Consider the following 23221-nt stretch of genomic DNA (forward strand, 5'->3'; position numbering starts at 1 on the left):
TCCAAGGCCTTGCACGAATTGGGCAGTTGGCCGGGAAAGTCGAGACACCAACACGGGAAGCTAGCCAGGATGAGAAACGCGAAACGCAGCAAGACGATCGATAGGAATGACGACGCTGTGATGAACCCCGGGGCAGATCATTTCACTTGGCCAGTTACGAGAATCTCTCTTCGCTCGCGTCTGAGCGCTCGCAAGAAAGAGGCCGCCATTGGAGCGCCTGGCTGCTGTGCCATGGGCTTTCAAACCTTCAGAGAGGGGAACGGGGTCGAAATCACGACATTTTCCACCTGTGGCGCAGATCCAAAATTGGCTTCAGGTTGATCATCCAATCCTGGTTGACAGAAAAAGTGGTTGTTTGAGTCTAATTGGACAGTAGCGGTTGTCGGGGATCCAAGACGCACACACAAGAAATCGTGACCCTCTTCTTGCAGGGCTAAGGCATGACCTCGGGCGGGATCTGGCTCAAGACAAGGCATCCTGCATTTCAGCTCGACTCTTGGGAGTCCGAAGTGTCTCGATGCGGAACCATGTGCCTTATCTCGGCCTAGGCGCGGGTTCCTGAGACTTGATTGACATGTGAGCTGGTCCCGGACGTGTGATAGCACCAGGAATCCTTGACTAACACCGAGTCTTGGGACGAACTGAAAGGACGGCAGCTCTGCATAAGACTCGTCGATAATTGGCACATTGACGGTTGTGAAAATGCCAAATATGTGTCCATTTTACTCCAGAAGACGACAGTCCAAGATTGACAGATTACAATGGACCTACCACCAGGGAGCTCGTTGAGCCTTTTGGAACTAAAGTAGTCAGTCACCGAACTCAACAAATATTTGAGAATAAAGTCTGAAAAACGGGTTTGGAGAAACGTGTCTTGGCTTGAGAACAGCCAAGCTTCTCGGCAAAACGAAACTGGCAAACTACCTCCAACTTGAGCAGACATCAGCATCAGTCAAATTCGCGCGGGGGCGGGTTGCCGTGCCTTCAAAACCAAATAAGAAAAGAGATGACGATCAAAACCAACTTGTCTATTATTGATACACAGTATTATTCGCAACCGATGCTCCCATCTCACAAACCACCGTCTCAATCGCATACATCTACGGCTTCTTGACAAAAGCACTGTCCCTCAGCCAATCTTCCATGCTAGTCACACCAGGATGAACCTTCCTAGCTTCCGCCAAGTTAGCTTTGTAGCCATCGTTCTTGAACCAATCCACCATCACACCAATCTCCGAAACTCCATGCTTCAGCGCCTTGCCAAGCAGTCCGAAAGTCGTGCCAGTGGGAGCGCCCGTGACCTTCTCGAAAGTCTGGCTCAGCTGCGCGTAGGTCAACTCGTCTCCCGCAATTCCGAAAGCCTTCTTGTTCCACGTAGCTGGCTGATGGAAAGCTTCCGCCGCGAAGAAGCCAATGTCCTTCGTCGCGATCCATTGCAGAGGCTTGTCCTTCATGGTGTCGCGTAGCATGGTGAAGAAGACTTTGCCAAAGAAACCCGGCAGAAGATTATCCATGAAGATGACTGGACGGATGATTGTCCATCCCATAGGACTTTTTCCGTTCGCCGTGGAGTCGCGCAGATGATGTTCAATCTGATGTTTTGTGATGAAATGCGGTACCGGAGTGGGATTGCTCCATGACCTCTCGTCGCCGCCACGCTCCACACTGCTGTAAACAAAGTGCTGCACGCCGGCCTTGATCGACTCATCTACGAGAGCCTTCCCCTGCCTGGTCTCGTGGTCTGCATTCTTGCTGTTCGTTTGAAGAGCTTGCACGGAAAAAACACCCCACAGAGGAACAGCCCCGGCAGCGGCTTTGGCGGAGGCGAAGAGTGCGGGTGTCGCGTCGAGGTCGCCTTCAACGAGTTTGATGTTCTTGGATTTTGCGGCCAGACTCTTGGCTGAGGCGGATTGGGCGTTTCGTGTTACTGCGAGGAGAAGAAAGTCCGAGGGCTGGCGAGCAAGGAGGGCGTTGATGACGGCGCCGCCTTGTTTGCCGGTAGCGCCGGTGATGAGAAGTGCGCGTGACATGTCTTCGGTTCAATGGTACCGAACAGATTTAGAAGACGTGGATGGAAGATGAGAAAATGGTTGGATGTTGATGGAGATGGAAGAAGTTACACAGTTTGGACGGCCGTCCCTTCAAATAATGATCACTTGCTAGACATTTTACAACTTATTGTCCACCGACAAGCCCTTCAAAGCATTTGCACGATCAGTACACTTTCCATTGGAATCTCTGAGATGACAAAGTCGGATGGTCTACCACACCGGGTCGGGCTAGTTGTGATTACGGCAGCACTCACGTCGGACATGGTCGGAGGCCGGTGCTCCTGACGGCGGGAGATCCACCCGGCGTCGGCCCGGTCAATCTGCCCACAACCTCTCGCTATTTTCGGTAGTCTTGTTGTCCCGTTTCAGTGCAGGCTCCTTGACGCTGCGTCATCAGATAGATGGGTAATTGGTAATGACCTGGTGCGAACGGGTGCTTTTCGGAGCCCTGACGGACCAACTGATGACATATGCGGCGTCTCGTGGAGGGCTAGTTCAACTTGAGAGATCAAGTGATTATCATCTGTAACATGGAGATATTTAGAGACCAGATAGCATCTTCCTAAGGAAGACATTAATTTCATTAAACAGCTTCTTCGATCATCACTTCTCCAAAAACTTATCACCCTATCGAGATGACTTTCACCGTCGCTTTGGCTGGCATCACCGGCAAATTTGGACGCCTGCTTGCTTCCAAACTCATCCAAAACCCCGATGTCACCCTCCGAGGCTACTGCCGTGACCCCAAGAAGGTCATCGCGGCCTTGGCATCTTCCCCACAAGTTGAACTCTTTCAAGGTGAAGCCTACGACGAGGAAAAGATCCGAAACTTCGTCAAGGGGTCCAACGTCGTCATCTGCGCATACCTTGGCGACGATAAGCTCATGGTCGAGGGGCAGAAAATGCTCATCGATGCGTGCGAGTCTGAGGGGGTTCCTCGGTACATCGCCAGCGACTGGGCTCTGGACTACACCAAGCTCGAGCTCGGCGAGCTCTTCCCCAAAGACCCCATGAAGCATGTGAAGGCGTACCTTGAGACCAAGAAGTCCGTCAAGGGCGTTCACATTCTCATCGGAGGTTTCATGGACGCCATCATGAGTCCCTTCTTCTCGGTCATCGACCCTGTCACGCACACGTTCAAGTACTGGGGTGAGGGCACCGAGCCTTGGGAGGGTACCTCTTACGAGAATGCTGCTGAGTATACGGCGGCGGTCGCAACCGATCCCTCCGCTGTTGGTGTGCAAAGATGTAAGTCAAGCTGTCCACTTTTAATATGGGCTTTTTCTAATAACTTTCAGTCTTGGGAGACAGAAAGACCATCAAAGAAATCGCGGCCTCTTTTGAAAGGGTCTACGGTATTAAGCCGCGTATGGAACGCTTGGGTTCGATTGACGATCTCAAGTCCACCATGCACCGCGCCCAGGCTGAGAATCCGTCCGACATTTTCAAGTACATGTCTTTGTAGGTCATCCAGCCGCATGTAATGGCAGTCACTAACCATCATCAGGTTCTACATGTACTACTGGATCAACGGTCGGACGTTTGTTGGGCCCGATGTTCAGAATGAAAAGTATCCAAATGTCAAGCCTGTCACGTGGGAGGATTTTATGAGGGCACACAAGCTGGAGGAGCTTTCTGGAGTGTTTTCCGCGTAGGAACTGACAGAGAAAGACACTTGGTTGATGACCTACATGGTAGAAGCAGACGAACTGGGATCTTAGGTTTAGGCATTCAAAGCTAGGAATAGTCTCCGTTTTCTAAACTGCTTGGATTTTGGTCTGAAAAGCTCAGCTCATTGAACACGGCATGGGTTCTCCTCCTTCTGCTCCTTCTTCAGCACACCGTCCCTGTAGTACAACTCGATCAATGGTGTCCCTAAACCTCTTGTCTTTGGCGCAACTAATTCAATCCCATATCTCGCTGCAATGCCCTTGGCAATTTGTTTCATCGTCTTGCCCTTAGCGGGGTCAGCAACGAACTTGTCAATATTCTCGTTGAGATCAACGGAAAGCTTCCTCATCAATCTTTCGGTGCCGACCCGTGGCACGTCCTCAATGAGCTCCTGCAGTATTCCTTGATATCCGGTTCGACCTTTCCAGTATTCTTGAGGCTGAAGGTATGTACGGCGAGTGTGGTAGTGATGCAGCATTAGCGCAAGGTCGTACTCATAGCGTGAACGAGCTCCTATATAGCTACTCGCAGGCGAGAGAAATGACAACCTCCAAAACCAATTGCTGGCGCTCCGGATAATATCATAATAAACTTGTCAGGTTCTAATTGGGCACAGCTTTGGGCAATTTCACTGACCACGGCACAAATTGTATGCCAAATGGGCCAGTCACGCTTCCATGCATCTCCTGTAGGGCGCCCCTGGTCATCGAAGAACCTTTCTACCCGCACAGGATGGGCTACCATACCGTAGTCCACGAGGAGCATATGCTGAAATATAGAGCGGGCGGTACGATCGAAGTCTATGTTTGACTTTCCGACTAAGCGCATCAAGTCCATCCAAGTGCTCGTTTTTGAGTGATACTGGCCTTGTAGCTCCACACTCGGGTGAGTGTCTCCTTGGCTCCCTCTCTGCAACTGAATGTCGTAGAGTATAATGGATACGGCCCCAAAGAATGGTTTGCTTATGGAAGGCTGACTGAAGGGCATTGTTTCCTCGAGTTGTCTGCCATGGCAGAAACCAGAATTAAGCTGTTGCATAGCTCGCTTCCATGCCGGGCTTGGTAGTCTTTGTAGCATTGCTGTGTACTCGGATCGTTCAGGGCGAATGGCGCTAGACTCCGTTCGCCAAACCTCGCGGCTGTCCCATCTCGGTAGACACAGTTGGCTCAGCTTCTCGAGCTCCAGATCTTCCCACTCATGAAGAGGAGGCAACGGCTTCATGACCCCTTCTTTGATCGGCTTGGAACTTTTGAGTGCGTTGATTCCAAGACCTGTTGTAGGTTCCAATTGCTTTTCGTCGATTTCCAACTTCAGATCTTCCAGTTCGTGAAGCATCGGTGGAGGTTCCATCACCCCTTCTCCGAACGAAGTCGGGGCATGTTTTTCGGATCCAGTCGGACATCTACTTACGTCCGCTTCCAGGGGGCTTTTCCGACCCGAACAAAAAGAGATCAAATCGTCGGATTCTGGCTCCATGATCTCGTCAGATTGCGCCACAAAATGACAGACACGTCAAGATAAAAGTTGAAGTTGATCTGAAGATCGATTGGATTTGACATGGGGCAGTACGAAAACCTTGAAGACGCCTACCTATCCTTGTGTTTGCTCTCAAGGTCCTCACCTACATTGGCCAATGATGCTCATTTGGGGACACTTTCTTTAATTTCCAGGCAACGCCATCATTATCCTCCTTCTCCCGCAGGTGCGGTTCACCCGTACGAAAACGATTCCGACATTTCACGTGAAAATATTGAAGAGTGTTTTCTGTTGATGACTTCGCGGGCTGGTTCACCTCATCCAGCGAAGGGTCTTCTGAGGGCGGAGACGTTCCCATTTCCAACACCATCAACAACGATACGAAGCGGAAGGTCCTTTCCGTCACTGACGAGAATGCTCATAGCGACACAAGACGGGGGACTGATGTCTAACCGAAACATTGCATCGCGATGGCCAGAAAGTGGTGTTGACGCAATGTCTGCCCAGTGCTCAGCTCTCTTACAAGGTTGGCTCGTTCTTCCCTAGTGTTTGTAATACAATCAAGAACGAATTTCATTATCATAAGCATCCGTCTTACCCCCATCCATGAGCGTCTTCGCTATCGTCCTTGCCTTTGTCGCTACTGCCGTCCGTCATCTTCGTCCGTCATCTTCGTCCGTCATCGCCGTCCATCGTCGCCCATAGTTTATAGGTGGACTAACTTCCCAAGCAGAAGGCAGATAAACAGACGTCTTTGCTTCACACATGGCTGCCAGGCTTCGGTCATCACAGCAACGTTGTATCTCAAGCCACAAACCTTTGAACTATTGCCGAAGAAGTCGAACGTCTACTTTCTCTTAGACAGCCTCTTCAAAACACTGATTTATCATATAGTACCAAGGCTTTCAGCAAACTATGTGTACACTCCTCAGACATCAACGGAAGAACTGCAACTTTTCAAACAGAAGCCAAAACCTGCAGCATGTTGTCGACCTCACGGGTTCCATCAACCGCAAAGTCTGCCTATGCCGTTTGCCAAAAAGCAGTACCTTACATCCCCCCGTCGAGGTTCAGGCCAAATACCGTTCTGGCTCAAGAGTGCCAAAATGCATCACTCTTCCGCCTCTCATGCTCCGCAAATAAAGCATTTGACACAGCCCACGAAGCTCTTGCCAGGCTTCCTCGCCATCAGCATGCTACTGCACCAGCTGGTACCACAATTCTCAGCCGAATGACACAAAATAGGCCCTACAACTCGACTAGAACATCACGTAGTCAGCTAAATCGCACACAACAGATATCGCCGCCATGCATGACCGCATCGAGTCAAACTTTACCAAATACAAATTCAATCAAGCCAACACAATGGGCCACACTCAATGAGCTACACCCAATGTCACTGACTACCACTTGTACCAGGCCACCAAGCCCTCCCACCCAAGTCACATACCTACTTAGATTCTCCTTAGATCATAGACGTAGATTCCCTCCAAGCCATGCTTCCAAGTCGCTCGTCCCTTGTGTGCTCTATTCCTAATCTCATACGTATGCAGCCAGATCATCACCATCGAGGACACGCAAGACTGAAACCGCTTGACACTCGACCGTTGTCCGCACAACGTGCCACCCGTCCGTATCCACCGAGATCTGACCTTTGTACGCCCGGCCCCTGAATCAAATCTGTCGAAGAACCCACCGTCTCAGTAGATAAACCTGCTCCAAGCCAGCACCCTGCTTCTTCCCCATTCCAACCTAACTTCCAATCAACCAGAACCCACCAAATCAACTTCCCAAATCACCACCTTGCAAAGCCATGGTACGCCCCCTTCCTCGCACCTCACCTCACCTCACCCATCTAACACCCCCAGAAACTCCCCTTCATAAACCTCCTCCTCCCACCCTCCCTCACCACCCACTCCGCCCCGACCGCCCGGTCCGTCCCATCCTACTGGACCTGCACCGCCTCCACCACAACCACCCTCCCGGGCCCAGGCCTGCCCGCCCTCGCCGCCATCACCGACGTCTTCACCGCGCTCTACGGCCCCGAGCCCATCACCCTGCGCGCCGAGCAGGCCCGCGTGGCGACCTGCAACGGCCTGCTCTTCGGCCTCTGGAACGGACACCCGTACACCGTCACGGAGCCGGACGGTCTGCGGGCGGAGGTTGCGGGGCGGGATCCGGGGGACGGCGGAGAGTGTCTCGGGCACGCGGATCAGGAGACGGGAGTGGATGATGATTTGGGGCTGAGTTACATGTTTGGGTTCGCGGAGGACTCGTGGGTTAGTGGTGGGTTGACGGAGATTCGGCGGTGTGAGGATTATTAGTAGACTACGCACTACGCACGTTCACGCGAACAGAAGCTCACAGAAGGGGAAAGGCAGAGTTTGGAGAAAGTTCACATGTAATTCATATCTAATGATGATACCTCGTCCTGCCGCCGCCTCCGAGGCCCGAGGGGTACCGCCGCCCGTTCATCGCGAATGGGACGGGCTTCCTCGAGGGCTGCACGGTCGTGATGGCGTCCCACATCTGGCGAATGCCGGCCCTGCGCGCGGGCAGCATGCTGTACTGCAGGCTGTACAGGTTCTTGCGGTTGAGCGGGGGCACAAAGCGGCCTGTCAGGAGGCAGAGTAGCACCTGCGGGGACAGGTAGTGCTTGCGGATGCGGTTGCCCATTTGGAAGTACTGGTGGAACATTGCGCGGAAGGTGAGGGGAATGGACTGTGTAATTTGTTAGCGAGCGCATTTGTGAGAGTGGGAGGCAGGGGTTGCTTACCTTGAGGTAGATGACGGACGTGGGTGGTTCGTTGGAAGTATTATTAAGTCTATAATCATGGGTATCTCGAAGTTCAAAACGAATGCCGCCTGTTCATGTTAGTCGGATGGCTTCCCAGTTAAATACAGTTAAGGTCTCACCTGGAAGTCGTCGAGGGTCTTTGACCCGTAACATCAGCGCGAAAAGGGGAAAGTGGTTTAAACAAGAAAGAAGCGTATCAAAGACGGCTTTGAGGGAGATGATGACCATGCGGGCGATGGCGAAGTTCAGGTAGAACACAACCACCGTTGGCAGGAGGAAGAATAGCAGGGTGAAGAGGATGGTGCCGACAAGCAATTGGTCCAGGTCGTAGTCGCACGAGTCGATACGGTTACGGAGGACATTGTGCTTCTTGCCGCGGAAGAGGTGGAAGAGCGAGATGAGTATCGTCAGTTGCCAGTGGTAGATGCGGGCGGATGCGAGGTAGAACGAGTAGATGTGGACGGTAAGGGCGGAGAGGAGGTCGGAAAACATGGCGATGGGCATACTGGCGCCGGCGAAGCTTGAGAAGCCGATGAACCAGATGATGTGGGGAAGCACCGGTTGGAGGGTGACGATGCAGTCTGAGACGTTAGTACAGAGCTTTCATCTGATACGGGGAAACATACTGGACCAATAGTCAATGACCCAAAGGAAGAGGTCACCGAGGAACATAGCCAACTCGCTGTTCAGCTTCAATCCGGCAGGCCATCCCATCAACCACGAGATGCTGCGTTGAAGCGCTTGAACCGTGTACTTGCTGAGGAGCTCACTGATGGCATTGGCGACCCATTCCGCATTATCGATAATGTACGACCCCAGAGCGATGCCAATGATGACATCGTTGGCGACGAGCCACAGGCTGTTGTAGAACCTTATGTAGTCCGGGTGGCTTGTCGTAACGCTCTCCCAGTCGTTTTTGCGCTGTCGCAGCGTCGTGTACTGCATTGGCCAATAGCAGAATTGCTGCAATCGAATTTCCACCTGTTGCGCCGTCGCCGAGATGTCCTTCAACGCCAAGTAGTTGTCCTTCAACCTGAACTCCAAAATCTGAAGCAGAAACTCGGCAACCGCTCTGTGGCCCATGAGCATGTAGACGAAGCCCCACTGTATCAGCGGGAGGAGGTAGAAGATGAAGAGATCCCACACAAAGTTCCGCATCGTTGTCGCTTGTTCCACCACTCGTTCCGAGACACTCAAAGTCCGCTTAGGCCTGGTGCCGATCCGAGAAATGTTCTTTTGCAACAGCTGTTCGAGCTCCCAGGACCAGTTGATCTGGTTCACGATTTTCGGCAGAGCTCTCTCCTTCGGTGACGGGGACCGCTTGACGATGGTGTGTTGCTTCAGCTTTTCGACCAGCTTCCTCTTTTGCTCCTTCTTCTTCAACTCGTGTTTCTCCTCCTCCGCCATATGTTCTGTCGGGGGTAGGCTCGGTGCCTCCTTGTTGCCCAGCGCAAGGGAGATGGGGTTCAGCGAGATGTACTGCATCCGGCTGGGGCGCGGTCGGTCGTAGAGGATGATCTGTATGCTTAGAGCTCTGGCGCAAGTGATTCGAGGTGCCTTCGCGTTGGCTGGGGTCGTCGCAACAAACAAGGATGGGTCCAGGACCACCGCATCACTCGGGTTGGTGAGGCCCAAGACATGCATAGCTCCGTGGCCGCATCGCTCGTAGATGCTGTTGACAGGGTGCGGGGAGTTGCGAAAGAGGGTTCCCGCCTTCAGGGCAAATTCGACATGGCCGGCCTGTTGCTTCGTCAATTGGTGTCCATTTCGTCGGTCAAGGTGTTGGAGTGTGCTGACATCGACATCGTCAAGGATGGCTACGACGAAGACGTCTAGGCTCGAGTTCCTCCATCCCACGACAACGCCAGGCAGGTCGGAGCGCTGGATGTCCGTCGGCCAGAATATCCTCATTAATCCATCATTCTCTGGCATGTCAACCACGCGCGCAGCAGCGGGAGGCGACACTTAGAAGGACCCTCGCCGTCGCAACTGTTCCCTGGCTGAGACGCCAGCTCCGGGGGATCTGGGATGCTAAAGGGTGAGGTTGTTGTCAGCTGGAAGCTTCTTTGCGCCGGCGCAACCACACATGTCTCAGGGGCGAGTATCGGGGGAATTCGTCGTACCAGGTCCGACTCCCTCGTGGCCAAGCGTTCCACGGGAATGAAGACGAGGAGGAATACAAAGGTCAGGAGCGCAAAGCCTTTGGCAGCGCGGGTCTATCGAGAGAGAGCTGGTCAGAGGCGTGTGAAGTTGGGGGCGGCGCAGGGAGGTCCCTACCACAACTCCGTAGTTCCAAGCAAAGATGGCAAGCTCATAGAGGCGAGTAACCAGATCCCATCGGGCGGTGATGTAGCCTGCTACGAAGATCCCAAGGCTGAGAACGGAGAGGGGGTGCATAGAATCGCTATTCCCTTGGGTTGTGCATGCCGAGGCTTGTCGCCAAGCTGATTGCGGTGCGCTTGGGGTTCGGAGGAGGGACTCGAGGCGTCTTGCGGCTGCGGGCTTGCGATTGCGGGGGAGCCAAGAGGGGGGAAGCTTTCGAAGGTCGAGGGGGCGAGATCGCGAGCTGGATTCGAGCTTGGAGGGGTTTCCAGGTCTTTCGGGGGCGAGATATGACGATGTGACCAGAGGAAGACTCGACTCGAGATAGGCTGGTGGTACAGGACAGCCGTGTTTATCGCGCGTTGTCTGGGGAAGGAGAAGGGACTGGACAATTGGAGCGGACGGGGGGGTTGGTCCTTGGATGTCGGAGACGGGGTCGGGAGGTGGGCAAGGGACAAGCTTCGCGCGTGGAGAGGAGGCTCGCAAATCGGGGATTGGGCCTGGGTGGTGTGGCCCGGGACGGGAATTGGCAATGTAATTATTGGCGACAGCGGACCGCCTGTTTCCTGCTGTTCCCCTGGTCTTTGCAGCGATGTCCTGCCGCTAGCAAATGCTGTCGTTAGCGGGTCGAACATGCTAAAGCGCTGCGCTGCCGCTCGGTATTGGGCGAGCAGAGGGCGACCCACCGAACTGGACACGGTTTGCTGCGCGGTGTGTGTGGCCTTTTTTTTTTTTTTTTTTTTTTTTTTTCTTTTTTTCTACCTTCCCCCTCCTTGACACTCCCGCAGAAGCCTGTGACGGCGACAGACACAAGGGGCCACTAAGGGGACACGGCACAAACCTCAGTGGATTGGGGGCCAGTTGCTAGCTTCACATTGTCTTGACTGGGATGTGGGCGGTCTGGAACCTGGAACAACCCGCCCTGAGCTGCTTCTGGATTGGCCCAAATCTGGCCCCTGCTTTGACATTTGACGCGATCCGGGACTGGGAACAATGTTTCTTTCCTCCCAGAGACGGACTCGCAGTTGAGCGACGAGAATGGAAGAAAAATGTGCAATCACGTGGGCCCTCGGAGTCCGCAAGACGCCTTCCGACTGCGGTGCTCTCGTTGGTTGATGTGACGGATTATCAGTTTCAATATTTTCAGATCTTCTCACAGCATGCATCAAGTTGATGGAGACCCTGGCTGATCTCAATCTTTGCCGTTGGCAGTGCTGCCAAGTACATTGCAGTGTACCTTTGGGACAGCATAACGATGATGCCACTTGCGAAATGCACTGCCATCATACTTTCTTCTCTGTTCAAAGCTCTCCCGTCCACACAGGGGATTCTCTCGGGGAATTCAAGCTTACGCTAAGGTTATCTGTCCAGGGATAACTTAGTCTTGGGCGGCTCACGAATGATGAAATGCAGAGAGACACAACGGGTGGACGCGTCATGGGGAAGAACGGGGCATATTTTGAGATTGCGGTTCCTACACTACCACCTTGTGCCCAACAAATGCAACCCTGGAAAACGCCAAACCGACCGCGAGATATGTTGCTAGTTGGATCACGTCCTGCATGAGTGGTCAGATTGGCCTCCCATCACGTAGGAATTGGGATAACTCACATTTGCGGCCCAAGTACGTCGCGTCGCTCTCTTTGCTGTCCTCCCGTGCCTCATCCAGAAGCTTGTCTATTCCGCGTTCCTTCAACGCCACCTGCGAAGTTGCCCACTCAGCTCATGCTGGCCTAGACCACACACAACAGATGGCACTCACCGTCAGGCACTTTTGGTAGTTCTTGAACAAGTCGGCGCACTCATTGTTATCCGTGCCGGTGCCCCTCAGGTACTCTACACCTACGTCAGATATAACTCACAAACAGCCATAGGGGAGCGGGTTATGGGAATAAGACTGACTTTCGCTGTACCATTTCAGGAAGCACGTGTCGTAGCGTCTGTCACCGTTGTCAGTTTGAGCTCTTGAAAGACTTCACCCGGCGACTCACTCCTTGACTTCATTGCATTCGGGTGCTAACGAGGCAGACATGGTGGGTGTTGTGTTACGGATGTCACGGAGAACGTGAGATGAAGTTGAGGGAGGGCGGCGAGAAATCGAGGCAAAATCGTCACGGCTTTTCCTTAGGCACTCAACTGCGTCACAGCGGCTGCATCCGCTGTAAGTCTGTGGCTCGGCTGAGTGTCAGCACCTTACTCTCGACTTTCTATCTGCCGCATCTCTTGAATTGAGGCCAAAATTGACTCAATGAAGGAAAACTCATGTATTTCGTCTACTTCTCGTAGCCACAATCATTTCAAGAACCTTGGTTCCCCAGCTCTTCCTACCGACCATACACAACTACTATGCATTTCTACGTCAGTGACAGCTGAATCGTTGCTTACCTCATCCATACGTATCGATAAGACGGCGAGTGGGGCGTACTATCTTATCAGCAAGGGACCTCTCCCAATTGGCATAATTTTTGATCGTCAAACTTCGCAGCCAAAGCCGCGACCAACGCTCACGACACCTCAAGCGTCGCGCCAACACCATGACCTCCCCTCAGGACTTCAAGTCTCTCCAGGAGAAGGTGCAGTCCGCGCTTGTGGCCACCACCCGCTCGGTGAACCGCATCGCCGCCGAGGACCTTGCTTTCCAGCGCGCCGTGAACCCTGGCGTGGGCGACGACCTCGACGCCAAAACCGAGCGCCTCCTCGAGCTTTCCACGACCCTCCTCAAGTCAGCCGCCAGCGTCTGCGGCCTGAACGCGCCCTACCTCGAAGATGCCGACGACATTGATATGCGCTGGCGGAGCGTTGTGGACGTAGTGGACTCGGTGCTGGAGAAGGCCGACACCTCGATCGACGAGTACACGGGAGCTATCAAGAGGAAGGATGCGCCCACCGCAGATGTGAGCGTCTTACGACGGATAAAGGAGACTTTGGATTGCTAACGACTTGCGCAGGCTTCCCAGGCGAAGAAGGCAAAGACTACCGGAACTGATAAGGTCATCCGCAATGCCAACATCTCGAAACCCCAGCTCAACTTCGATCCCCCTGTCGACAACAATGCGACATGGAAGCCCATTCTCACCGAGAAGCCCCACGCCAAGGTACCGCTTGAGCAAAGTTTGGTATCCAACGAGACGGACGGCTTTGTTACGTACGATTACACCATTTTCTTGCCTTTACTTCACATGGACGAATCCACAGACTCCAAGCAGACTAGATCTCGCATAAACAAGCGCCACAAGACAAGAGGCTCAATCAAGAGTATTAACGGAGAGATTAGGTACAAGCACCCGTACGAAGCAGAGATCCTCGAAGCGAAATACCCCGACCGCGTCTACCAACAAGCCGAACCGATTCCCTGGCAGCCCGTCGACAAGACCGAGGCGGCATGGGTCGATACCTTCGAGGGCGTGCTGGAGATGTTGGAGGAGCTCAAGAAGGCCAAGGAGATCGCTGTCGACTTAGAACATCACGACTTCAGGACATACGTGGGACTCACATCACTGATGCAGATTAGCACGCGCGAGAAAGACTGGGTTGTCGATACCCTGAAGCCTTGGAGACAGCAGCTCCAGGTTCTCAACCAGGTGTTTGCCGATCCAAACATCGTCAAAGTAAGCTCACCTTCAACTCACATATGGACAGCGCTAACGAGACTAGGTTTTCCACGGCTCCTACATGGACATTATTTGGCTACAGCGCGACCTCGGGCTGTATGTAAACGGCCTCTTCGACACATTCTATGCTTGCGAAGCTCTCCACTACCCCCAAAAGAGCTTAGCATTCCTGTTGAGCAAGTTTGCCAACTTTGATGCTGACAAGAGATACCAAATGGCCGACTGGCGCATGCGGTAAGTAGAGTCTAAGTAAGGGGTTGACGCACACATTACTAACACTAGACAGCCCACTGTCCCCGGAAATGCTTTACTACGCCCGCTCTGACACACATTATCTCCTTTACGTCTATGATAAGGTCCGCAATGAGTTGGTGATGAAGTCCGACCGCGGTAACCCTGGAACCGATTACATCGAGACTGTTCTTCAGAAGTCCAAAAGCCAATCTCTGTCTCGATACGAGGGTGAACACTTTGACCCGGTCTCTGGAAAGGGTCCCAAGGGCTGGTACGGCCTCTTGCTCAAGCACCCAGCGCCCTTCTCAGGCCAGCAGTTTGCCGTCTACAGGGCTGTTTGGGCCTGGAGAGATGAGGTGGCGCGGAGAGAAGACGAAAGCACCGCATACGTGCTCCCCAACGCGATCATTGGCGACATCGCCAAGCGCATGCCGCCTGATGCGAAGGCTCTGCACGCCCTCATCCCCCCCAGTTCCCACATTGCCCGACGAAATGTTAGCGACATCTGGGCACGGTACCAAGAAGCGAGGGAGCGCGGTGTGGAGGAGCCGAGTCTGTACCATTTCTTCCGCTCGGATCTGCCATCTCGCCCAGCCAAGCCATTGGTCGAGACCGCGGTGGATGATGCAGCTGATGTTGCCGCGGAGCCGGGCCAACTGGCTCGGTCCCAGCTTTTCGGCAGCATGGCTTTGAGTTCAGCGTGGGAGGCGGCGCCCTCTGCGGCTAACGGCCTTGGAGACTTCGTCATGCTGCCGTGGCAGAAGTTCGTCCAGAACGTAGCAACAACTGAGGCGACCGCTCAAGAGGATGTCGCCATGGAGGGAGGAGTCGAAGCCGAAGCCAAGGCTGCTGCCCAGCCTGAGGCGCCTCCGGTCGAGGAGGAGTTCACCCTGAAGGCCGGCACGAAGCGCAGGGCCCCGGCGCAAGAGGAGTCAGATGTTAGTGACGACGAATCTGGATCGGAAGAGAGCTCTGTCGACATCGTGCTGGAGCGGGCAGACGGTACGCCCAGCGGCAAGAGGGGCAAGACTACAGAGGGTGACCGCAAGGCGAAGGTCGAACAGAAGAGGGCCGACAAGGTTGCTAGATACACTGAAGATTACCAGCGTGCCCAAGCCGAGGTCGAGCGTCTTACGAAAGACCTCGCTGAGGACCGGGCATACCCAGTGCAGCTTGAGGAGGCGCAGGGAATCGCCGCTGAGAAGAAGCAGAAGCTGGACAACTACGTCACCGCGCTTGCGAACCGAAAGGCCAAGGCCGAGAAGAAGGCCGCGGCCAAGGCGCGGAAGCAGGAGAAGGCGGAGAGGAAGAAGCAGAAGGAGGCAGAGAAGCTGGCGAAGAAGGCTGCTAAGAAGGCCGCCAAGAGCAAGAGCGAAGGCGAGGGTGATGACGACGAGGAGGAAGAGGCTTTCGACTACGGACAGGCTGCTTCGGTGCTTCACGCGAAGCGGAACGGGGGAGGTGTCAAGAAGGTCGCGAAGCCGGCGTTCGACCCGTACGCCAAGACGGGAGACGATGCGCCGAAGGGGGCCCGCAAGGCGCCGCCTCCGAGGGGTGAAAAGAGCGCGACCTTCAAGAGGTGAGGGGCGGGTAATGGTGGTTGCTTGGATTTGCAAATGGGAGGGGTTTAGTGCAGGAAGTGTTACTAGCATTGCTCTCGGGCGGAATTGCCTCGAGATGCCAAAATCAAAAAGTTGATACCTGTGGGTGCCTTGGAACCCAACATTGTAAAATCATCAGGATGGTACATTGTCTTATCGCAAGTTTTCCGCGGGGTGCGGAATTCCCTCCCTCCCCGCAGACGTCCTGCCGCAGCCGGGACCCTACGAAAGGGCGGGATGTCAAGATCGGATCTGACATTTCGAGATAGGGTAAACGGATGTCGTCGTATCGATGCCGCTAATGACCCCGGGATTGGGATCCTTCCCGCAGGCGTGCTTACTTGCGTGACGTGCGAAACGTCAAAATGTCAATAATCAAGTGCCGCCCGCGCCCTGCGGTGGACGGCTTGCATGCGCGGAGGGCCGATCTTGGTGCCCCCCGCCCGCCGGTGGTCGGATCCGCGGGGCCTAGCGCGTGTGATAGGGAGCGGGAGACATATTGTGGTGCCGGGTTGAGGACCCTAGATGGCATTTTCCCCTCATGTCGCGGTATATAGCCAATGTTTTAATCTTTTTCTCAATTGGATACTTGTTTTTATAAGGGCTCTCCTTCTTGATCTTTGGATACAGGGAAAGAGGTAACCTCCATCTTGCATAACGGCCCGCCCCCACCACCTTGTGCGCCCAAGCTCCCAGAGCTCACCAACTTCCTTGCGTCAACTTCATCATAGCTAGATTGTCAACGTCCAGCTCGACATAAAAGTCGCATTCTCCCTCTGGGACAATTTTACTTGTCTTCTTCTCAACCAATCTCAAGGATAATAGGAGAGTGCAAGAGGGACGAAAAAGGAGCACCATGTCCGACCCCGCAACAGAGATAAAACGCCCCGCGAGCCTGCCCTCGGCGACGCACCACGTCGTCGTCAAGCTCGAGACGATCCACGTGGCGCTGCCGGAGGTCGACACGGGCGACCTGACGCACGAGGTCATCGGGTACGAGTACACGCGCCCGTCGGAACCGCAGGTCGCCGCCGCGCGGGTGTGGCCGGCGAGCATCCTGATCACGACGACGGTGCCGATTAGCAAGGAGACCTTGGGGGAGGCGCCTTATTTGTGAGTTTCCTCTGTCCCGCGTTGTTGGCGGGGAGATTGAAAACATGGTGGAGGAGATGGGTTAGGCTAACTGGTTCATCACAGGAAATGCATCATCACGGAAACAACGGGCACAAATCACATTGACCTGGAAGAATGCAAGAGGCGCGGCGTCACGGTCATGTACTCACCGCAGGCGACAGTCGAAGCTGTGTCCGAACACGCGCTGGGCTTCGTAAGTCGTCAACCCTCTCATCATCAATACACCAATGCTCACTGGAACAGTACTTCTCAACCCGCCGCCGCCTCGTGGCGCTGCACAACACGATGATGGACCACTCCCCCGCGCACGCGAACCCGTGGCGCACAAAGGGCAGCATGTCCTCGCTCCTCCTCGACGCCGAGGGCCGCCCGCCGCACACGTGCGGCAACGAGGTCGTCGGCATGGTCGGGTACGGGCCGATCGGGCAGCGCATCGCGGGGATGTGCAGAGCGCTGGGGATGCAGGTTCTCGTGGCGGCGCGCAAGGACTCGCCTTCTTCCACCCCCGCTACCACAAACGGCTCCAACACCACCAACGGCGACATCGCCCAGCAAAGGACGCCGTTTGAGGAGGTCTTCCGCCGCGCGACGACGCTCTTCATGGTCGTCCCGCTCACGCCGGAGACGAAGAACCTCATCGGGGCGGCGGAGCTGGCGCTGATGAAGCCGGACGCGATCATCGTCAACGTGGGCCGCGGCGGGACGGTGGACGAGAGGGCGCTGCTGGAGGCGCTGAAGGAGGGGCGGCTGTACGGCGCCGCGACGGACGTGTACGAGGTCGAGCCGGCGGGCAGCGGGGCGGATAGCGTGCTGCTGGGGGAGGAGGCGAGAGGGGTGAATCTGACGCTGAGTCCGCATCTGGCGTGGTGTGCGGACCAGACGCGGGTGAATATCAGGAGGGTTGTGGGGGAGAATTTGAGGGGGTTCGTGAGGGGGGAGAAGGGGCCGAATGTGGTGCTTGATATGAGGTAGAGGTGGCGATGAAGGAGGAAGATGGACCGGATCCAAGAGGATATAGAGAGAGACACAGGCAGCCGGCGGGATGGGTTACGGCTTCATCACCGAGACGGGCGTCTTGGCTCACCGAGAATCCTAGAGGAGGGCTACTGAGCAATGCTCCGCTGCGTACAACACCCCGCACCTTGCGACATGAAAATGTCCGATGCTTCTGCTCGATTCGATTGGCCTGGGTCTGGTCGTTCCCCAATGGTGTGCCCGTTCAGCTGCGATGCCAAGATAGGGCGACCGGTGAGCTGGACTAGCTTGCTTTTGCCTTGCCTTGCCGCCCTCGACCTCGTCCGCGATTGAATGCGACTCCATGACACGAATCTTTCAGGAGCTTCGACAACGCGTAGCTCGATGGACAAAGGGAACAGGTCCCGCAACGTTGCAACTCATACTTGTCGCAAGCTCCAGACAATTTTCCCTGAATATTAAGAAAGGGAAACTCGAAAGTCTCGGAACTTCAAGAATAGAAACATCACCTGCCATTACCCGTTCCCGCAGCCGCCAGTTGCTTTCTTCTTCCCTCAGCCATCCCGCGAACCATTTCCTGCGTAGACAAATAGCCCTCATCCAGACTTGCAACAACGAATTGAAAACTGCGGCGCGTCGTCAGCAACCACTCAACCTGCCGGCAGTGGCTGAACCCCAGCTGCATTGTTGATTGAGGGAGCGGGAAACCCCACTGATCGCCTTTAATCTCCCGCTGCGGCTGCAACAGTCCCCCCTGAGCAGGGCTGGCGACGTGGTGTGGTGTGGGGAATTGGGATGAACCACAATGGGTTTTGGGGGAGGGAGGTGCACGACTGACCCTTACGTGAAGGCGGGAAGTGACAGGTTTTCCGAGACATTTGTGCTTCTTTCAAACTGCCGTGGTGGTCTAGAAGAAACACCCGCAATCATTAGAGGATGGGTGCTCTGGTGGTGGTGGTGTTGTCTCGGGAGATGAGCGTTGTTTGGTTTTGTTTGATTAACTTGGATGGAGTGGCGCGTCACAAAGCTTTTGGTCGAGACACTGCTGTTGGCTCCACCACGAGAAATCGAAGACTGTGGGGGAGGCATGTTTCCAGAAAACTCAGGAGAAAAAAATTCAAGCAATTGCCAGTGCACCTTGAACCTCGTGTCAAAACATAATATAAACAGGCAACGCGGACGAAAACACAAGAAACTACGTAAATTTGGTCCAGACCGCGGCGGGAGGGCAGGGGTGTCTCCCGGCCGGGCGGGATGGACATGCCGGAGCCGCGACCCGATTGCTCGTAATGGCCCGATGGGAATCTGTTCGAAACGCGGCGGGTCCTGGGAGCTAATTTACATGTCGACGCTACGCAGCTTCGGAACCAAGGAGTTGACAGGATGGGGAATGGGCAAAGAGCAGACGATCCATGGGATGGGGGGAGATGATATAAAAGTCAAAGTTCCTTCGATCCAATATGTGCCTCTTGCTATTACCATCATCACCACTTCAACAATCCACAGGCCGGACCACACAGACACAACACACTCTTTTGACAAGACATTCGCTTCATTTGAACAAATCAAACCAACAGCAAAAATGCAGTTCGCCTACTTCCTCCTCGCCGCCCCCGCCCTCGTGGCCGCCACCCTCGACCCGGCCACCTCCAACACCAAGGGCGCCTGCCCGAGCGTCTACAACTGCAGCGCGACCAAGGTGTCCAAGGCCATCCAGGCCGCCGAGTGCTCGCACAACACGCGCACCTCCAAGACGCAGACCTTTGCCGTCTTCGAGACGGACCACCAGTACGACGGCAACAACGGCGCCCCCTACGGCACCTGCTCCGCGTACACCTGCGACCCGCCCACGAGCTCGCAGATGACGACTGACGCGGACTGCTGGACCTTCTTCTGGAGGTGAGTTTTCGATGGAGGAACTGTGTGGGAGATGCGTGATTGCTGACGAAGACTTTGTGACAGTGGCGAGGGAACTTCTTCTGGCGAGGGCGCTGGATGCATCAAGGACCCCAACACCGGCGAGTGCGGCTGCGAGAACTCTGATGGAACCTTCGTTCCTGGCAGCGACAGCTGCGTCTAAGCGAATCTGCGAGCGGATTCTGCTGGGGGTGGGGAGGAGTGGTCCGGCGTGATGAAAGAGTCGGCGCTCCTCGGTTCAGGGGGTACACATCTGTTCGTGTATATATAAATCATTGTATAAAACCAAATCACATTTGATGGCTATCAACTTCAGTCTCACGCAGGTACTGATGTCTAGCAACCAGATGATCTTGCCGGGAGACAGCACGAATGACTGGCTTGCTTTAGACCATCGAATACGTGTATGTTCCTAGGATTTGCATGAGCTTTTGTTACCAACTCAATCTAGCATGTGTGGACTTGGACAAGGTCAAACTCGTGCCGATGAAACTAGCATTGCTCATCAGGCTTCAGTATCGGGGATGCGAAGCTCACAGGATTTGCTCACAGAAAATGGACGTAACATACAGCTGATCTTACGTCCAGTTAAAAAGAGGCAATGTCATGCACGTGTGGAGCAGCACTACTACTCATTCCCAATCAGCACGAATGTGCAACACAGCTCCGCCGCGTTACCCCGCCCGTGATAGCCTGATTCGTTTTTCTGCATGATTCGACATAATCGTGTCGATCTAGTGAACAAACTGCCGATAAACTAATGCCATGATCCATCATGGATGATGGGGATTGGGACGAGTTCTGGGCGGAGCTCGACATCGATCCCGACAATGACTTGAAAAGCTCACTGGAACTCGATCCATTCTCACTTGAGGAATGCCATAGGGTCGACAGCGAAAACATATTCTACCAGCCTTTGGCAGAGGATGAGATTCGCTTGCTCACCGTCTGGCCCGGATCTTTTGGCGATACGGTCCGTTGCAGCCTCGCTGTCACAACGACAACGCGCGGGTATGAGGAGTATGACGCGATCTCTTACACTTGGGCAGGCGACGACGATATCATTGACAAGTCGGGCCGGGTCTCTATCGCTTCGGAAGATTTCCCAGTTACTCCAAACTGCGAGGCCGTGCTGAGGCGGGTTCGGCAGGAATGGACACCAAGAATAGTGTGGATCGACGCTATCTGCGTCAACCAAGACGATCTTCACGAACGAGGACGTCAAGTCAGCTTGATGCCGCAGATATACTCGCGTGCGCGAGAAGTCATTATTTATGTGGGAGAAGCGACCAGCGATATACCGGCACTGTTCAAACACCTCACCTGGGCTCAACACAACTCGACGCCGGGTAACCGAGAAGAGACCCAGGAAGCTTTAGTGAAATTCCTCAGTCGTCGGTACTTTTCGCGGGCGTGGGTCATCCAAGAAGTTGCACTGGCAAGACAGGCAGCACTTGTGTGCGGCAGCCACACATTGTCATGGTCTTTGGTCCATGTGAGCAACTTGGCCGCTCGCGGTCTTTTATCAGGCTTAGTATCAGAGGATGGGATGATACCAGGATTGCAAGCGCTGCCTCCTGTAGTCCAGTTCAAGGCGCCGGCCTTCAGAACCACCGGCGACCTCCTCCGCCTCCTGGACTTAGCTCGTAACAGTCGGGCAGCAGATCCACGCGACAAGGTCTTTGCTGTGTTCGGGTTGATCACATGCCCTGAGAGCGAGGGCTTTTTGGCAGACTACACCAAAACACCCGCAGAGGTTTTCACGTCGACTGCTCTATGGATAGCTCAGAGGTTCGGCTTGCCGGCCCTCCTTGCGAGGGCTATTGATGTTGTCCGGCGTGCACCTGTGAGCGAGGCAGTCATTTTGGACTCGGCATGGATACCGAACTGGACGGAGGACACGTTTCAAAGCCCGGACTCGTTGATCCCTCATCTCAGGAGAGAGTATCGCTCGGTGTCTAAGGTGTCAGGGTTGCCAATCACGGTGTCCCAGAGAGACCCTGGCGCGATCCGATTCCCTGCATTCGGACTTGGACGCGTTATTGACGAAGTCTTGGCGTACGACGAAGAATCCTACGAGTCGTTCTCCAAAAACGTCATAGGTCGAGCGAGGGATGTACATATTCCTCCGCCGCCATGGGTGTTTAAGATATTCGGCGACTACATCGATGGAAGGAGAGCTGCCGAGACGTATTCATTCGTCTTTCTAAGGAATGACAGAGATTTCCCTGGTCTGGCGAGCGAGGCGTATTCACGGTGTGACAACGGCTTTCCGATCACGTTCAAGACTCTAGAGGCTTACGCGAGCTGGAATAAGGCCAGTATTTACCTTCTGCCAGAGCCTGAAGACTACGGGAAGTTTCAGTTTACCCACCCGGGAACTGTGTCCGTCTTTGCGAACGGTAAATCACTCACGTGGCTTCATGAGAGAGTGAACGGGAGGACAACGAGGGGCAGATTCAGCAAGTACGCAGTTTTCTGCGCGGCTGGTGACGATGATGGGCCAGAGCGTGTGCAGGGACTTTTGTACATGGATGGGACTTCCCACATAGGCGTATGGAAAACAGGAGAATTTAAGTTCGTTTGTGCTAAATAGGCGTAATGTTGGAGGATGCTTGCTTGTTGGGTGGCTTGGTCCGCCTTTACTGTCAATTCTCAGAGCGAAAGGCGTTAGTTAGCAAGTGAGCATGATACTTCGAAAAAATAGCTTGTTCTTGTGTGTCAAGCCGCAGAGCATCAAGCGAATTCATTTGAAGGGAAAATTGAAAAGAGGCGTCGCCTGCGAAGCAGAAAAACCTGATGCGTCGGGGACACGACTTCGGACTTGGCGCTTGTGCACTGCCTTCTCTAGCCTCTTTACGTCGCCCGCGTACATGCCTCTGAGTTTTGAGTGACTGATGACACAGCATGAACACCTGTTGGGATATGATTCGATGGTCTGCTAAAATTCCCGCTGGTCAACCAGTCAGGCTCGGCATGCAGCTCACTCACATGACCCCGCCTCGAGGCAGCCTGACATACCACCTACATAAGCACTGCGACAACCACATCAAATGATGACATGTTCACTTCATCAGAACATGCTGTTTCAATCAAGCGTCAAACATGTCAGAATGGCACGACTCATCTTGTCGAAGGCTGGATGTTTTCACCAGCGGCGGCATTTCAAGTTGCTTGAGCTGCGGCTCCGTTCAGCCTGAACCAAAAGCATACTGCCCCGATGACGGGAGCATCAATGGCGATATCTATCAGACCTTGGAAAACAACACAGACATGCGGCTGCTCACCTTGGAACCAGGTGGATATGACGGTCCAGTGCGTGGAGCTCTCCGCTTGACCACCACATCGGGCTTCCTTGAATACGATGCTATATCTTACACCTGGGCGGGAGAAGACGAGAATATGGACCGAAGCGGGCACATCAAGTTAAAC

At 54.3% G+C, this 23221-nt stretch overlaps 7 protein-coding genes across 7 annotated transcripts; 5 read left to right on the top strand and 2 right to left on the bottom strand.

Moving 5' to 3' along the window:
* Nucleotides 1-1100: 1100 nt before the first annotated feature.
* NMRAL1-8 (NmrA-like family domain-containing protein 1) lies at nt 1101-2030 on the bottom strand (the record flags this gene model as incomplete). The annotated part of the gene is made up of 1 exon (XM_036638963.1): nt 1101-2030. One exon carries the CDS (start codon nt 2028-2030, stop codon nt 1101-1103), a length of 930 nt encoding a protein of 309 aa, XP_036495467.1.
* A 656-nt stretch (nt 2031-2686) lies between these two features.
* Nucleotides 2687-3706, top strand: CGCS363_v007115 (uncharacterized protein; the record flags this gene model as incomplete). Its single annotated transcript, XM_036638964.1, has 3 exons — nt 2687-3299; nt 3350-3512; nt 3559-3706. The coding sequence occupies 3 exons, from the start codon at nt 2687-2689 to the stop codon at nt 3704-3706; spliced, it is 924 nt and encodes a 307-aa protein (XP_036495466.1).
* Nucleotides 3707-7610: 3904 nt separating this feature from the next.
* On the bottom strand, nt 7611-10392 carry gpi1 (N-acetylglucosaminyl-phosphatidylinositol biosynthetic protein gpi1; the record flags this gene model as incomplete). Its single annotated transcript, XM_036638965.1, has 6 exons — nt 7611-7919; nt 7975-8063; nt 8115-8576; nt 8622-9920; nt 9971-10211; nt 10273-10392. 6 exons carry the CDS (start codon nt 10390-10392, stop codon nt 7611-7613), a joined length of 2520 nt encoding a protein of 839 aa, XP_036496441.1.
* Nucleotides 10393-12851: 2459 nt separating this feature from the next.
* rrp6 (Exosome complex exonuclease rrp6) lies at nt 12852-15745 on the top strand (the record flags this gene model as incomplete). The annotated part of the gene is made up of 4 exons (XM_036638966.1): nt 12852-13211; nt 13266-13925; nt 13972-14162; nt 14215-15745. 4 exons carry the CDS (start codon nt 12852-12854, stop codon nt 15743-15745), a joined length of 2742 nt encoding a protein of 913 aa, XP_036495468.1.
* Nucleotides 15746-16619: 874 nt separating this feature from the next.
* Nucleotides 16620-17869, top strand: hprA (Glycerate dehydrogenase; the record flags this gene model as incomplete). Its single annotated transcript, XM_036638967.1, has 3 exons — nt 16620-16876; nt 16961-17090; nt 17141-17869. The coding sequence occupies 3 exons, from the start codon at nt 16620-16622 to the stop codon at nt 17867-17869; spliced, it is 1116 nt and encodes a 371-aa protein (XP_036495475.1).
* A 1585-nt stretch (nt 17870-19454) lies between these two features.
* CGCS363_v007119 (uncharacterized protein) lies at nt 19455-19952 on the top strand (the record flags this gene model as incomplete). Its single annotated transcript, XM_036638968.1, has 2 exons — nt 19455-19771; nt 19835-19952. 2 exons carry the CDS (start codon nt 19455-19457, stop codon nt 19950-19952), a joined length of 435 nt encoding a protein of 144 aa, XP_036495474.1.
* A 612-nt stretch (nt 19953-20564) lies between these two features.
* Nucleotides 20565-22385, top strand: CGCS363_v007120 (Heterokaryon incompatibility protein 6, OR allele; the record flags this gene model as incomplete). Its single annotated transcript, XM_036638969.1, has 1 exon — nt 20565-22385. One exon carries the CDS (start codon nt 20565-20567, stop codon nt 22383-22385), a length of 1821 nt encoding a protein of 606 aa, XP_036496299.1.
* Nucleotides 22386-23221: the final 836 nt, after the last annotated feature.

The sequence above is a fragment of the Colletotrichum siamense genome (genome assembly GCF_013390195.1).
Source record: "Colletotrichum siamense strain Cg363 chromosome Unknown KSG_Cg363_contig04, whole genome shotgun sequence".
In the NCBI taxonomy this organism is placed as follows: domain Eukaryota; kingdom Fungi; phylum Ascomycota; class Sordariomycetes; order Glomerellales; family Glomerellaceae; genus Colletotrichum; species Colletotrichum siamense.